The sequence below is a fragment of the Toxorhynchites rutilus genome, chromosome 3 (genome assembly GCF_029784135.1).
Source record: "Toxorhynchites rutilus septentrionalis strain SRP chromosome 3, ASM2978413v1, whole genome shotgun sequence".
Taxonomy (NCBI): Eukaryota; Metazoa; Arthropoda; class Insecta; order Diptera; family Culicidae; genus Toxorhynchites; species Toxorhynchites rutilus.
The window spans coordinates 214,233,036-214,250,521 of record NC_073746.1 but is presented as its reverse complement, the minus strand read 5'-3'; the positions used below and the strand labels follow the sequence as shown (position 1 = coordinate 214,250,521).

General features: G+C 38.0%; 1 protein-coding gene across 10 annotated transcripts in view; it reads left to right on the top strand.

The window, feature by feature from the left end:
• The first annotated feature begins 4,538 nt into the window (after positions 1 to 4,538).
• The window catches only part of LOC129776724 (tight junction protein ZO-2), a 139,953-nt gene continuing 127,005 nt past the window's right edge, over positions 4,539 to 17,486 (top strand). For 8 of the 10 annotated variants that reach the window (XM_055782535.1, XM_055782536.1, XM_055782531.1 and 5 more), the window contains exon 1: positions 4,637 to 4,952. In XM_055782535.1, coding sequence (XP_055638510.1) covers positions 4,652 to 4,952 — 301 coding nt within the window. In that variant the 5' untranslated portion in view covers positions 4,637 to 4,651. Of the gene's footprint in view, positions 4,585 to 4,636; positions 4,953 to 17,486 lie in introns of those variants that run through there. The other 2 variants (XM_055782534.1, XM_055782533.1) reach the window with 2 other exon arrangements.

Sequence of the window (17,486 nt, the reverse complement as noted above, 5' to 3'; positions counted from 1 at the left end):
TGGACCTCTGGACAGACCATTCTCAATGCTGGAATTTTCTATGGCTCTTCTTTCATCGAACAACTCTTCGCCCGAAAGCGATATGATTAAATTCGTTCTTCTAAAAAATCCTCCCGATATCGCGAAAAGACGCATGCTAGACTTATTCAATACCCTACTAGAAAACAATATTGTGCCACCCGAATGAAGACAGGTCAAAGTAATAGCAATTCAAAAGCCTGGAAAACCAGCGTCTGACCACAACTCATACCGTCCGATTGCTATGCTCTCGTGCATTAGAAAATTGTTGGAAAACAATTGTACATCTTGTACAATTTGTTGTCAGAAAAGCGAATGAACATTACCCTTGGACAACTGACAACTTCCAGAAATAGTTATATGGGTCTACCCCAAGGCTCATGTCTCAGCCCCCTTCTTTATAATTTTTATGTGAAAGATATTGACAGTTGTTTGGCAGAACAATGCACGCTAAGACAACTTGCAGATGATGGTGTGGTTTCCTTCAGAGGTTCCCATGCCGAAAACTTGCAAAGACCATTGCAAAATTCCCTAGATAACTTGTCTTCCTGGGCAAGGAACTTAGGGATCGAGTTCTCACCGCAGAAAACAGAACTGGTAGTGTTTACTCGAAAGCGGTTCCCAGCCCAATTGAATCTCAAGCTTTTGGACAGAAGCATTATCCAATCATTGACCTTCAAGAACCTTGGTGTCTGGTTTGATTCAAAATGCACTTGGAATACCCACATTACGTATTTGAAGCAAAAATGTCATAAGAGGGTCAACTTTCTCCGTTCGATTTGCGGCACGTGGTGGGGAGCTCATCCGGGAGATCTCATAACGCTTTATAAAACAACTATTCTATCTATTCTGGAGTATGGCTCTTTCTGCTTTCTCTCAGCAGCTAAAAGTCACCTTCTAAAATTGGAACGAATTCAATATCATTGTCTGCGTATAGCCCTTGGCTGTATGCACTCAACGCATAACATGAGTCTCGAGGTTCTGGCAGGAGTAACTCCTCTACAGAATCGATTTTGGGAACTTTCTCTCAGAATACTGGTGAAATGCGGAGTCACGAACACACTTGTGATTGAAAACTTTGAAAAAATTCTTCATCTAAATATATAATCTCGGTTTATGAGAATTTATTACCACTATATTTCGTCAGATATTTGTCTTCCATCGTTTACTCCAGATCGTGCTCACTTCACCATCAGCAGTTCCTCAATTGAATACGATCTGTCGATGAAACAAGCAATAGTTGGGATTTCAGATCAGCTTCGACCAACTTTCATTCCCCGTATTTTTAACCGAAAGTACCAAAAAGGCAATTGCATGAAAAGATACTTCACTGATGGGTCTCGCCTCAATGGATCCACTGGCTTCGGTGTTTTCAATGAAAATTCTAGCGCCTTCCGTAAACTGCAGGAACCTTGTTCCGTTTATGTTGCTGAGCTGGCAGCAATCGACTTCGCATTGGGGATGATCTCCAACAAGCCTGCAGACCATTACTTCATTTTCTCAGATAGTCTCAGTTCGCTTGAGGCTCTCCAGTAGATGAAAACTAGTAGGCACCCATCTTATTTCCTCACAAAAGTGAGGCAGCAGATGAGTGCACTGATCGAAAGATCTTATAAGTTAACCTTTGTATGGGTCCCCTCTCATTGCTCAATTCCTGGCAATGAGAAAGCGGACTCTCTCGCAAAGGTGGGTGCCCAGGAAGGCGAATTGTTTGATAGACAGATTTCATACGATGAATTTTCCAATTACTGCGTCAGAGTTCCCTCTTGAGTTGGCAAACCGATTGGGACACTGGAATTCTTGGGCGGTGGTTATATTCAATTATTGCAAATGTTTCTTCGAGAGCGTGGTTCAAAGGTTTGGACGTAAGTCGTGACTTCATTCGTGTAATGAGTAGACTTATGTCCAACCACTACTCGCTAGATGTGCATCTCCACAGAATAAATCTTGTTCAAAGCAATGTCTGTCGGTGTGGAAACGGTTACGATGACATCGATCACGCAGTTTGGCAATGTACGGATAACTACGCAGCCAGATAGTACCTTTTGAATGCCCTTAGGGCCCAAGGAAGACAACCCTTTGTTCCTGTTAGAGACGTGTTGGGAACTCGCGACATCTGCTATATGCAGTTGATCTATATGTTTGTGAAACGGACTAGTATAAGAATTGATTGCTTTTGTGTTTTTTCTTTTTCGTTATTAGTTTGTTTGTCTTGTCCCCTCATCTCACCGTCGCCCACCCTCGACAGATAGTCGAACACCAGATGCTATCCCTGGTCATTATGCACAAGGCTACAGTGCGTGCGGCAACTCTCGGTTGAGACAACGATACCTCATATCCATATCCCTAACCCGACCCATCCCACAAAAATTGTTGCCCCTCTAACCTCGAGTAATCGTTCGAAACCTACTAAACATAGACTTAAGTTGAAATTCTGTAAAAACAAATCATGAATTAGTGGCTCCGCAAAGCTCATGCGATTGAGCCTTACAAATAAATGAATTGGAAAAAAAACCCCTCCCACTCCCGGGCTCACTCGGTTTCGCAGAAAACGAAACCGGCCTGTCTGTTGAGATGGGTCTGAAAAAAAAATAATTATAGAATAAAAATCAGAAAAGGATTCCATACTCACCAGTTATACAGGGTGGGCCATTTAAAGTGGAAGCATCTGGCAACCCCATAACTTTTGACAGAGATGTCAGATTAACAAATATCATACCGCGTTGGAAGCGTCATTTCAGTACAATTTTAACCATGGAACAATACACACCTAAACAACGCGCTGAAATTGTTCAGCTGTACATTCAAAATAACTTCTCAATTGTGTTAACTAAACGTGCGTGGAAAAATAAAAATAAAGTTAAAAGATCGCCTGGAGACAACACTATACGTCGATTATATGCCAAATTTACATCGTCTGGTAGTGTTGGTAATGCCAGTCATCTGTCTAGACTACGAACAAGACGTTTCGACGAGAATATTGATGCCGTTCGAGCCAGTGTTGCAGAGACTCCATCGACATCAGGTCGCCATCGTTCGCAAGAGTTAGGCATCGCTCGAACCACTCTCCGACGCCATTTGTTCGTGAAAATGAATTGGACAATTACTGGTTCCAACAGGACGGCGCTACATGCCATACAGCGGCTGCCACGACCAAATTATTGCGCGAAATGTTCCCCGGAAGATTAATATCGAAAAACGGCGATTATGACTGGCCACCGAGATCACCTGATTTGACGCCTCCTGACTTTTTTTTTATGGGGATATTTAAAATCCAAGGTATACACTGGTAAACCAAGGACCCTGGCTGCGCTGAAAGACAATATCCGACAAGAAATTGCTGTCATATCGGCCGAAACATTGGGCAAAGTGATGGAAAATGCCGAAAAAAGGGCACATTTTGCGGTCAAGGCCAGAGGCGGTCATTTACGAGATATCATAATCAAAAAGTAGTTAGAACAAATCTCCTTGGACCAAAATAAATGAATTTCAAAAAAAAAAATTTAAAATTCCACTTCTTTACTTTGTTATTGCAAAAACAAATCCTTCCACTTTAAATGGCCCACCCTGTATGATCCGGTTGTTTTGGTGTGAGATGACAGTTCATCATTGAAGAAAAAGTGATGCCGATTCGTTTTGTTAATCATTCCGTATTTTCGAGCAACGAATTTTTGGATGTTACGTATTTGGGAAGCAGGCATGACAATATGGATTTTCATAAGGAATGAACAAACTTTTAAAATAAAAATCATGAATGAACATTATTTTTCTCAAATAAAATTAGTACTCAATGTAAATGAAAATCATTTTTGCCTGCAAGTGATAAAAAACGTGTCTAAAGATAATTTTATATTATAATGATAAGTTTTTGTGAGAATATCTGAAAATTTATAGAAAATAATTTAAATTAGGATCAGGACAACGTACTTCAAGTAGACAAATAACGTCAAGAAACAATTTTCATACAAATTTTAGCAATTTTAAACTGCCTTCGGGCCGACTAATCTGATAGAGAATAGTTTGCCTCATACAAACTAATGTCGTATCCAGATGTCGGACCGTACCGTCATCATCACGAATAGGTAACAGCGTTACGATCGGTGTTAGGTCGAGATTTTTTTCGTCGATTTGATTGTGGGTATGGTTCGAAGATTGGCAACAATGTGTGTTATGGTGTTATGAGGACTGGTGCCGCCATCATGGTGAAGCTTCTATAATTATACCAACTGTATTCAATAAAAGCACATATTTCTATACAAACGGATTTGCCAATAGATGCTATGCACTTTCTATGTGTATAATTTCTCTCGTTTCACCGTGGATAATTCTTCGTTAGATATAAAGTCGATAAATGAGCATAGGGAAAGAGAGCATCGTTATGATTCTTCGAAATCTGTTTTCTCTGTTATTTTTCTGTCATTCCTTTTTACAGTGTTGTTCTGCTCTACGGAACAGACGCCGAAACAGATTGCGATTAATCGTACGCATGAAGTTGAAGAAGGGCATTTCACCGAAAGAAAATTGTTTACAAACAGATGCTGGCTGGCAATGTATATATGTGTGTGTGTATGTATGTTTGAGAGGAATACAAAACCACGCAAAGGGTCACTTATTCAGTTTTGTTTCTTGCGTGATGGCTGATGAATCTGAAGAAGTTCGATTGTTGCTTTCGCGGCATCGTTTAGCTATAATTCAACAATTATTTCAGACAAATGTAGTGCATATATTGATCAAAGATAATGTAATTGATGAAGAAAGTAAGAATCTTATCAGCAGTGAGCATGATCTGGAGAAAAAATGTGATATTTTGATTGCGATTATTGCTAAAGATGGATTCGAGAAATTCAAACAGTTTTGTTATGCCATTGAGACGGAATGTAGCCAGCTGATTTCGGATTTGATCAACGATAAACTGTCAACAAGTGTACATGAAGGTATGGAAATGTTATGGTTTATACATTCTTACATTCATTTCATTACTTTTATTTGTCGTACACTGTACATAATTAGTAAATATAACGAATATTTTGGTAAATACTACCAATCTATAGTCATTTTCGACCGTACTAATAAACACATATGTCAAGCAGAACCATGATTCGGAAGCCCAATATCGGCTACATTTTCTCGCCGAAAATGCACGTATCAGAATTATATCCTTATTATACCTCCGTATTGCTTTATGGGAACAATGAAAATGGTTAATACGCGCTTTTCTCACCAATTTTCAGATATGACTTACTAATGTTATCGAGTAAAATATACTAATCTCTGGTAGGGGGCTGTCCACATACCACGTGGACAGAAAAAGCACTATTTTAGACTCCCCCCTCCCCCTCCGTGGACAAGCGTGGACATTTTCATACCCCTACCCCCCTTTGTCCACGTGGACATTTTTATATTTTTAATTAAAATAATTGAGTGAATTGCGCCTAAATTCCATTTGAGTTAATTTTATTTCAAATTTTACCCTGCTGTATCAGCTATACTGTGGCCCATTGCTGTTGTACGGTAGAGAAATGAGTAGCATAACAAGGCACATGTTTCGTTTAATTTTGAAATATTTGTGTGCATATAATATATATATTTTTTTGTTTTCCCATTCTCAGCGAAGTTATAAAGGCTATCTGATTTTAAAACACGTAAAGTACAGTTGACCAGTTGAGAAACAATCCGCATCTGAATATAAACTACACAACTTCAAAGATTGATCTTGAGCTTTACTAATTGTGATTGCATACGCCAATCGAATAAAAATGAATGAATTTAAAATGATATCACACAAAATACATATTCGATACGATAATGTTATTAGTTCGGAGAATTTTCAGAAGGTATTAAAAGCGTGTTATATACACACATATATATATATATATATATATATATATATATATATATATATATATATATATATATATATATATTTCAAATCCTCATCGATTATTCTGCATTGAGTGTCTAGATGACTTTCAAAGAGCTGACGGGGGAAAATTACATCAGACAACTCACGATTCATTGATTCCTAACTAAGAAATTAAGCTCATATCTCAACTATGAAAGAATTATTGAACATTTCTTGAGACCCATTTTTTTGCCTTAAGTTGACCGCGATTCAAAATTACACTTCTAGTATGATTCAATTGCATTCATTTGAAAGATGAGAAAATTTAGCATAACATTCTGTTGTGAAACATTTTAAATAGTGGAAGATAACACCATAAATAACAATATAAATACATTCTGGTTTCAAGGGAAGGAATTGTAGAATGGTTGAAGAGCTTCAAATTTGTTGATAAAAAAAATTAAGTTTATAATGCATTTTTGGAAGAAAAATAATAAAACCCTTAAAAACAAGGAAAAATAAGTTTTTTCCGCTTCTAGAAGGTATTCCAATTCACCATTTCAAATTTTTTACAACTGCACTCTAGGCGAAGTTTTCAGAAAAAAATATTAGAATACTGGGTCAATTGACTAAAGTTTGACGACTGGTGTTGCATGCAAATGTTAATATTAATACATTACATTATTAATATTAACATATTACAAACAGTGATTGACTAAAGTTTGACGACTGGTGTTGCATGCAAATGTTAATATTAATTCATAGGAATTGACGAAATTCCAATACTTTGAATACAGTAAGTAATACAGAGAAAAAAGTAATACAGAAAAATTTATTTTACACGTAATTGTGCATGATAAATTATATACATTTTTATCGTAACACTAACTGTTCTCGAGATAGAACAAAATGTATAGAAAATTATATTTGATGAAAAAATCATATGCGTAATATCATGACAACTCAACCATTATAGTTTTTCCCTTTAAACCGAATTTTTATAGTTTTTGGCTATGAACGTGTATGCTATAGACTATTTATGTAACTATAAAAGTCATAGGACAGGTTATCCACAGTTTACGTGAATTATTTTCAGAGTATGGATTTCAGTGAAAAAGTTCAATAATTTAGTAAAAATATATGAAACACTCTCAGGCAGCTCAATCCGTTTAATGATAAATACGATAAACTCAGGTTGGGCGCAGTTTTAGAATTCTTGAATACGGAATAGCTTTTATTTAATTTAAAATGTATCGGTGATTATATTTGAAAAAATATTTATTCTTCGTGTCCACGTGGACACATTCTATACCCCCTCCCCCCTCTACGTGGACATTTTCATAGCCCCTACCCCCCCTAAAGTTGTCCACGTGGTATGTGGACAGCCCCTAGGGATGCGGGTTTGTTGACAAAATGTACAAAAAATTTGTACATTCTACTAATTTTGCATTACCAAATGTATTTAGTAGTTTTCGACCGAGGATTTTTCTAAGGGTACGGATTCAAATTTTGTCATTCAGTGTATTGCCATCGGTTTATTGTTAAAATACAATTTAAATACCCAGCTTAGGTATTAAGGCTTATGCATTATTTTCATCGTTTCTCAGTGAAATCACAAGTGCTTAACGCTCGCATTAAAAATGTAGCAATACTTAGAGAATCCGCACGTATTTTATTTTAATACTTTGGCAATATAAATACAATACTATGGGAATGTCAATTTCATGGATCAGTAAAAACAACCCTGTATTGTGACAGCTTTCAAGCTTGGATTTCATCAACGTATTTTGTTGTTTTATGATACATATCTAGGTGGAGTACTAGATGAAGTATATTTGGATTGGTAAACGAAATATGGTGACGGAATTATTTGCATTCAATATGAAGAGTATATGAATGAAACATACAAATATCTATATTAGGGTGCCAATAAAAATGGTCATCTCTAATTTCAAAAAGTTACCTCATAAAAAATGTTCACCACCTCGAAAAAACACCCTATGCCAAATACTAGCTCAATCGGACTTAAGAGTGGCACAAAGCGGTTAAAGTTTGAGTTTTTTGAAAATTGAAAAATCACCCAAGGGGGGAGTAAAGAAAATTCGGGGGTTTCGAAAAAAAAATTTATGCCAAATTTCTTAAAATTGCATAAATCGTCGAGATCTAGCGTCATCTCGCAAAAAAATGTTTTTTTCAAAAATCGACACTCTGGGACTTAGTTTTTTTTTCCGAATACGAAACGAAACGTATGGTTTTGGGTACCAATAAAAATAGTTATCTCGATTTTTCATTCAGAACTTGCTGCGAAATGTTGATTTTCACGATAATATACCCTTTACACTAACTCAAGAGCATATGTGTATACTCAATGCGAATATTGTTGAAGACATTGCTGGCGACTGCACAACGACGCAAGAAATTGTTATTCGAAGATGCAACAATAATATGGAATTCATCTTTGACACAGATCGGTCATACGATGCTTTTTATCTTCTTCTTCGATGATACTACCGTTTCTAACGTTTGTCGTATGATGATTCGACGTGATCAGGACAAAGTCGTTCTACGACGCCGTAAGCTATGCCTAAAATTCATGCTCGAACCATATGCAGAGGTAGAGAGCGAACGATTGTGATTCATTCGACAGAATTAACAGAAGCGTCGTGAAGAAGAATACATTCACTTGCGAGGCCCTATCATGAGCGAAACCAACACAGCCTTTGATCTACCCAGGCCTAAACGTATGCACTGTAATAACATTACATCACGTGTATTCAAACAAAAAATGAAGTCTTTAATGAGCTCTATTACCACATTACACGTATTCGATCCCAAACTTTTCTGGATATATGAGATTAAATGGCAAAAGCGAGGATTACCTCATACGCACATTTTTACTTTGGTTAATCGACAAAATGCGATTTGAGGAAATCGGTAGTGTTATTTCCTCCGCAATTCTAGATTCTAATTCGAACGAGTCAGAATAACCCGAATGGATCGCAATATTGTATGCTGTAATCCGTTTGACTCAAATCCAATTTGGTTCTGTAAATGGTGCAACCTTGCCACATAATTCGACATAGACTACATAGAGCTTCATGTTTCATTTCTGTGAAGATAAGATGGTAATGAATGTTCGGGTAAAATAAAACAAAAAATGCAAATGAAAATAGACCCTCATATGTGTTCTGTGTTACAGAGTAACACATTCTCTGCAAGTGGGGAAAAAATTTGACTTCATATCTATATATATATATATATATATATATATATATATATATGCTAGCTGACCCGGCAAACTTCGTCCCACCCAAAATTTGTTTTTTGTTATCAATACCTTCAAACATTCACGTTTTCTTACTATGAGCAAGTTCATGGGTCCAATCGCAGAACTGTTCATTGATTGATCTTCTATTCGACCCCGTTGAATTTACCTTTTACTATAAAATTCCTAGTATTCCTAGTTTCTAACAAAACTCTTCATTATAATCAGATTATTTTCAGATATAATTCTCGTTCAAGATTTTTCAACCACTTGCAAATAACATGTTTCTCCTTTGCATGGAATAAATGTTTTATACAGAAAATATGATAGAATAAAGACAGCCCTAAATCGGACAATACCTTCCTCGAGTTCTGCTCTTATCCGGCGATCCTTTTTTTTGTATAGATAGAAGAAGATATAAGATTGCGTTTCATCACATTAAATTCCTTTTCCAGTTTCGAACAAAGATCAATTTCGCTAGCGCAAAAATCAAATGGACTAACAGCACTTGTCACTATGTAATTGTAGTACATATGGGAATTAAATTTTCCGAATTTTCCTTTTTGCCTTCAAAGTTTTCCGAAAATTTTCAATTGTCTTGTTTGGTTGGAATATTTTTGGTTGAAATATGTGTAATATTTTTATGGGACCCCCTCCTCATTCCAGATGAGGGAGGTGTGTCATACCATTATAGAAACATTTCTCATACCCAAAAACCTCGAGTTATGCAGAAGTTTGTGTTTCGTTTGTCTGGCAGCCCCCTTTAAAGAAGGGGGAGGAGTGTATTCACCATAGAAACGTTTCATGCCCCGTGAACCTTCACATGCCAAATTTGGCTCCATTTGCTTGATTAATTTTTGAGTTATGCAGAAAATTTGTGTTTCATTTGTATGACAGCCCACCCTTAGAGAGCGGAAGGAGTGTCTAACCACCATAGAAATACTTATTACATCCTAAAACCTCCACACGCCAAATTTGGTTTCGTTTGCTTGATTAATTCTCGAGTAATTCAGAAAGTTGTGTTTCATTTGTATGGCAGCCTCCCCTTAGAGAAAGGGGTGGAGAGTTTAATCATCATAGAAATATTTATTGCATACTAAAACCTCAATATGTCCAATTTGGTCTAATTTGCTTGATTCATTCTCGAGTAATGCAGAAATTTGTGTTTCATTTGTATGGCACACCCACCCCCCCCCCCCCTTAGAGAAGAGGGAGGAGTATCTAACCACCGTAAAAACATTTATTGCACCCTAAAACCTCCAAATGCCAAATTAGGTTTTATTTGCTTGATTAATTCTCGAGTAATAATGCTATGCTATGCGATAGTGTATGCGGTATAGAGTTTATTGATTCAGCCCAGCTTTCCCCTAAAGGCTCCATTGTGGATTGCCTCAAATTTGATTCTTGCAGTCGACCTTGATTGGAAAGTCCATCTCGAGATCGTATTCAGCCTCACTTCACAGTCGTGTCTTATGGCAATTCGAAGATTCATCGGTTACCGATGAACGCCGAATAAATTCTTTTCGGATAATGGAACGCATTTCAAAGAAGCATTCAAAGAATTTATGAAGCAGAAGCATTCCTCTCGGGACGTCGTACATGGGTGGCGTCTGGAAAAGAATATTCCGCTCAATAAAGGAAGCATTGAAGCGACGGCATGACACAAACCGACGATCATGCTCAACATGTTTTCCAGCTCTATCGTGGTTTTGGACATCAGTTGCTTCTTCGTCTTGACCACGAAGTTATTGAAGTAGATCCTGTTTGAGGCTCGCCAAGTTTATATCGGTTGCAGCCAGCAGTTCCAGCCGCTTTTTCTGCTCAGACAGCCGGCCTCGACTGACGCTTTCGCATAAAAATGTCAGGTACTTTTTTAACGTTTGGTCGGTTGTTGCCAATCATGCTCTCTGTCTTCCTATTCAGTTTCTGCTGTATTCTACGGTTGCGGCGAATGATGTCCATCATCTTCGCTCCAAAGTGTGGCTGGCAGTATGAACAAAGTATCGAACGTAGTTGCTTGGTGGATAAGGTGGTCGAAGCATTTTTGAAGGCCTAATAAATGTAGGATTCAAGGAAAAATGTTCCATCGAATTATCTTTTGTAGTTTTTCGGTCGACATCCGAAATTGGTTCCCCTTTTTTAATGCATACTTTACATAACGAACTAACAGACGGCGAATCGTTAACTCCGAACCATTTTTCTTTTTGGTGACACGAAGCTGGAGGAATCAAGAGACCACGCAGGAGCCCTGCGCGACCTGTACAAATGAGCGCTATTTCTTGCTGATGAAATGTGGAAGTGGTGGATGGAGCAATCGTTCATACAGTGGTAGACATTCGTTTAGCCGCACCCTATTTTTCCTCAATATTTTTAAAAATAACTCAATTCTTTGTACAGTTTTGCTCATAAAAGACGATTATTGTTAATTTTCATCGAATTCATTCTAAAAAAAGTATAAATTCACTTTTTGTTTTCTAAATAATTCAAATATGTGGAATCAGGTTGGACATTCGTTTAGCCGCATCCTAAAATTTCAATAAAAGAAAATTTGTGCGGCAAATTTCGAGTCCAATCGGTAGCTAATATTTAGTATGTCCACCTCCATTTCGGATCACTTTGAAAACTCGATTTGGCATCGAGTCAGACAGCTTTTAAAGTGTTGCCATATTGATTATAGCCCAACATTCCTGAATTACTGCCTTGAGACTGGAAATGTTGTCAAATTGTCATCCGTTTGCATAGACCATCTCGGCCAAGATTCTCCATAGGTTCTCTATGGGATTGCAATCGACTGCCAGCAGGTCATTCAAGAAGCGGAATGTCCTTCTCGGCAAACCATGCCTTCGATTGCTTGGAAACGTGGATCTATGCATAATCTTGCTGAAAAAACGACATCCTCGGTAGCGTTATTCTCAATATGGCCAATCAAAACGTCCTCCAGCAATTGAAGATACTTTTCGGAGTTCATTCGGGTGAAAATGAAACAAATGAGAAGCTTGCTGTGATAGGAAACGGCTCCCCACACTGTCAAATCTCCGCCCCAAAGTTTCGTCTCGATCTCACGACATGCCGTTGACTTTAATTGTACCAATAGCAACTGTAACAGTCCGGACCATCCAAATTGAACTTTTTTCGCCGGAAAATACAACATTTCTCCATTCGTGTTTCCATTCCATGTATTGCCGGGCGAAAATGAGATGGTTCTGCTTATGGGTGGCGGCCAGTTTCGGCTTCCCTTGAGGTTTCTTCCACATGATGTTTTGTGACTCATTCAAGATGCGCGCAATATGTCTCTTCGTTACTGGAACAACCGATTCTGCCTTAATGTATGAGCAGAACATCGTTTCCTGGTTGCTCCGTGTCTTATTCGACCTTTAAGCCGCAAAGTAACTTTGGTGTTCCCATTTGTTGGTCGTTGTATCCCACATTTCTGGCACTATTTAAAGAAATTCCGTACCACTTTCTTAGATCGACCAATTTTTGTTACGATCGAGCGATTAGAAAGCTTTTGTTCTCTGAATATATTTATTATTTTCCGTCCCTCTTCCGTCAATAGAATACCTTTCGCTATTCCTTTAAATTCTACGCAAATCACTAATCTGACCAACTTATTACGTTGCACATCTAATAATTATCTTGTAAATTGAACATTCCCAAGTATTTTTTCAAAAAACACAGATAAAGGCTTGGTGATTATGCGAAAACTCGATTTTTATGCCCTGCGGCTAAACGTATGTCTCGGGAAAAAACGACGTTTGAATGTTTATATCCACCGATGCCGCCTTGTGTGTGTGATTGTGTGATTTCAATAAAAGTGACTTAAATATACTATCGCTACAGCAAATAAGTATGCCGATAAAAAGAACATTCCTAGTTGTTTTGTAAGTGTTTCAAGCTTTTTTCAAATGCAGCTGCCTAAAGCGATCACAGGGTAATTCAGCATCTTATAACGACCCTGAGTGATGCCAAGCAGCGGGATATTCACCATGATTTTTGTTAACGGCCGTATATGCTTTCGTTCGAACGCTCTGATTCGAACACGTTCGGAGAAGGTATCATTTGTTTCGTTCGAACTTGGCTGAACGAATACACATTCGAATGTGAACACTGTTGGTATTCGGATGACGAGTTACTGGTCCCAAAGCAGTTTTTCCAGTGAACAGCTATAAGAAAATTGAGTATTTCTCATCCGATAAAAAAAAATACTAATTGCCTTTTTTTTCCAAATTGTAGACTTGATATATATGAAAGTTTCTAGCTCTTCAGTTTTACTTCCATCTTCGATAATTTTCCCTCTAGAATGATCTAGCAATTTGAATCAAAATCCTCGTTTGCTACGATTTCAAATTATTTAAACTCCAAATTTCAGTTCAATGTTCTTTCACTTGTTCCATAAAATAATTATGGCACTGTACCCACGAGGGGTTCTCTTTCAGATGTTGACGGTGCTTTAACAGTTGGTGTTAATTGATGTGTTTCGAAATTTCAAATCTATCTAGAGAAATTGAATTGTCGCCGTCTACAAAATGAGCGCAGTCTTAAAATGAATGGAGCAAAATTAATGCAATGAAACGATTGCGATGTGTGGTGATGATAGTGAAAGTGGAATTCTGGAATCCGATGAATGCAGGGAAATTGAGGTAGGTTTAGTTTGTATTAATCTATGCGCTTTGCGGATGGATGAAATAAAATTAAATGAAATAATGATATATTGCAGGAATTCAACGATAGTCAAAATGAGCATGTTGAGTGGGAAAAATTGAGATTCGTACCATGGAATGGGGTGAAATTGATCAGTGGGGTGAAATTGATCACTTGCGACCACCAAAACGAATTCTTTTTATAGCGTTATTTAAGGCACTCAACGCCTATAATGTCGTGTCGTATGCCGAAATATATTAGAATATTTTAGTTAAGTAATACTAAGCTTGATGGTTTTCATTAATTAGCTTATTTATACAAATTTCTCAATCCTCAAATTTTCGAAGCATTCAATCACCTGAGAAACATCCGCTGACAACGCGTACAAGAATGTTGAAGGAAATTGATATGTTACTGTCATTTTTCTACATACATTTGTCCATACATTGACCGGTATTGAGTATGAAAATTTGGAGTAGAACTTAGAGAAAATAACTATTTAAAAAAAATCACACTTTTCCAATCGATAATAAGGACAACATCAACCGCTGGAAACAAACTACACTCCAAGAGAGCTACAGTCAAACTTTGCTATACACGGAACTTGGAATCTTCATTTCAACATCGGAAAGCTTCCTGTTAAAAAAATGAGCACATAAAAAATCTAAGTTGAACATATGCACGAGTACAATATATATCAACACATTGATGCTAAAATCTTCGTTGTGCGTTCACCATTTCGTTTATTACATCATGGAACACATATACCGTTCTAACAGAAGTCTGACTGTACTACGTATCGTTCTTGGCTGTTTGTGTTTGTTTTGATTTCGTTCTGTGACGATGTCATTTTGTGCGTAGACTGCGAAGTGTTCTAAATTTGTGTAATTATTTCGACAAAAATTCCACGGAAGTACAACAAAACTCTTGGAAAAAGGACGTACCGCAACTATGCACCGGAAAATGTGGAAGCTGTGAGAACCGGACAACTTTCCATACGTCAAGCGTCGAGAAAGTTTGAAGTAGCCTACGGAACCATCTTCAACAAGAAAAATGGATTGCACACATCGAAGAACGGTGGCCAGACTATGCTTAGTGAGGCCGTTGAAAAGGATCTTACAGAGACCATTCTAATTGCCGGAGAAGGGGCTTTCCTTTAACTAAGGACGATACCAGTTGCTAGTGCGTGACTACATGGAGATCCACGACATCGCCAAAAGCTCACCGAACTCGCCCGGTAAGGATTGGTGCTACGGATACATGCAACGGAAGAAGGATATATTGACACTACGGCAATCGCAAAACATAAAAAGGATCCGAGCTAAAGTTTGTCCGAAAGCGATTAATGCCTACATCGACAATCTTGCTATTGTGGTCGACGGGATTCCCCCAGAAAACATCGCCAATGACGACGAAACTAATTTCGTGGACGATCCAGACTCCAAAAAGGTCAAAACCATGCCGATAAGACCATTCGAAAACCTCCTATTCGGTCATGTTTGCTGCTGCCGCTGTCGGTTTCGTCCTCTCACCTTACGTTGTATATGCCTCCGTTCACCTCTACGGTACATGGACCGAAGGAGGGCCAAAAGGAACCCGATACAACCGTTCCAAGTCCGGTAAGGGAAAATGTTATTTATAAATCTATAGATCTTTAGCTTTTTTCACATTTTAAGGTTGGTTCGATAAGACTATCTTTGAAGACTGGTTTTTGACGTAGGACTACGTCTTTCATTTCTATACCGGGGTGTAAAATCGAAGTTTCGAAAACTAAAGCGTTACGCCGGAGACCGAGATTTTGAGCGTTAATAGCTCCTAAACAACTGAACGAAATGGTATGATAAACACTTCACTCGAAAGATAAAATGTCTACGCGTTCTATACTTGTTACTTTTTGATCCAAAAACTTGTTTCAATAGTCTTAAAATTGCTTTCAAAACAGGCTATTGAAATCACCAATCGGTATATAAGCGAGCGCCGCTCGGAAATCCACTCAGTTCTAATTGAACAGCGATTGGAACATGTTGTCGCTGTTGTGGTGAAGCTCTTCGTTTATCATGAAAGCGCGGATGAACGGTGTCACCAAGAGCCTGTTTGTGCACCCTAGGCCAGAAGGGAATCCATCAGGAGGATAGTGATGCCACAAACGGTTCCCCGGGAAGACACCGCTACACACACATACACGCGCGGAATTCTTTCCGTTTGGATGCCATTCAGCATCGAGAAAGTTCCGGAAAGATCTAATCATTTCTGGAAAATAATCTGTCAGTTCCTCTGGGAAATTAAAAATACATTAATGTTAAAGAGTTTATTTTAATGTTTTCTAACCATATAACAAAGCGATCAAATACATTTGATTTTGTAATTTTTCAATCAAGTGTAATTAGCAGGAAAGCTTCTGAAGATTATTCTTCCCCATCAGTAGGATATTTCCGTATCCAATATTTTATGCGCCCGCAATCGATAATTGCTCAGTCGCCGAAAGTTCCGAGCTCAGAGAGTTCATTCCCCTCTAGTTTGCCATCGTAAACCACGCCTTCTCTCGATTCAATCACGCACAAAAAGCATACTTAAGCGATATTCTGGTGGTGAGATGCATTCATTTTTCGTGAGGACATCGACAAGACAACATCGTTGCTGAGGGTGCTGGACGGCGAAGGATCGAGATCTGCCCTGAAACGCAAGCAGTTTGTTTGAAACTGTGAGGGAGCACAGAGAAGCCGATCCTTCAGGAGAAGAGAAGGTGACCATCGAAGCAGCCGCTACACACACACATACACGCACGGAATTCTTTCCGTTTGGATGCCATTCAGCATCGAGAAAGATCCGGAAAATAATCTGCCAGTTCCTCTGGGAATTTAAAAATACATTCATGTGAAAGAGTTTATTTGAGTGTTTTCTATCCATGTAACACTGTGATCAAATATGTTTCAATCAAATGCTATTAACAGATGGTTATCGAGTTAGCATTAACCACTGGTGGGCTTCCAGTATCGAGGAAAATGTGGAAATATCTAATCGTTACTGAAAATAATCTGTCAGTTCCTCTGGGAATTTAAAAATACATTCATGTAAAGAGTTTATTTGAATGTTTTCTATCCATGTAACACTATGACCAAATATGTTTCAATCAAGGAAAATGTGGAAATATCTAATCTTGCTGGAAAATAATCTGCCAGTTCCCCTTGGAATTGAAAATTACATTCAAGCGAAAGAGTTTATTTTAATGTTTTCTATCCATAAAATATCCATATAATACATTTGGGTTTGTGATTTGTCAATCAAGTACAGTTAGCAGGAAACCTTCTGAAGATTATTCTTCAGAACAAGGTTTTTCGTATCCTATATTGGATGCATAAAACCTTGTGCCTCAAACGTAACGCTCTCGTTTTCGAAGTCCCCCAAATATTCATTTATTCATTCATTCAGAATGGATTTAGATTCAACTTTAAACAAATGATCTCTATATCAACGATAGTCCTACGTCACCCTTGCGGTTATACCGTAGATATAACCCACTTCCTGTTTTTTCGATGGCGTTGCCATATTTCAAAAATCTGGACAACAATTTGCCCAAAGTGATCATCGGGGATAACGTGGCGTCCCACCTGTCGTATAAAATGATGAAGAGCTGCTTGGAAAACAATATTCGGTTTGTCTTTCTCCCGCCTAATGCTACGCACATTTGCCAGCCACTCGACGTGGCATATTTTAGACCGC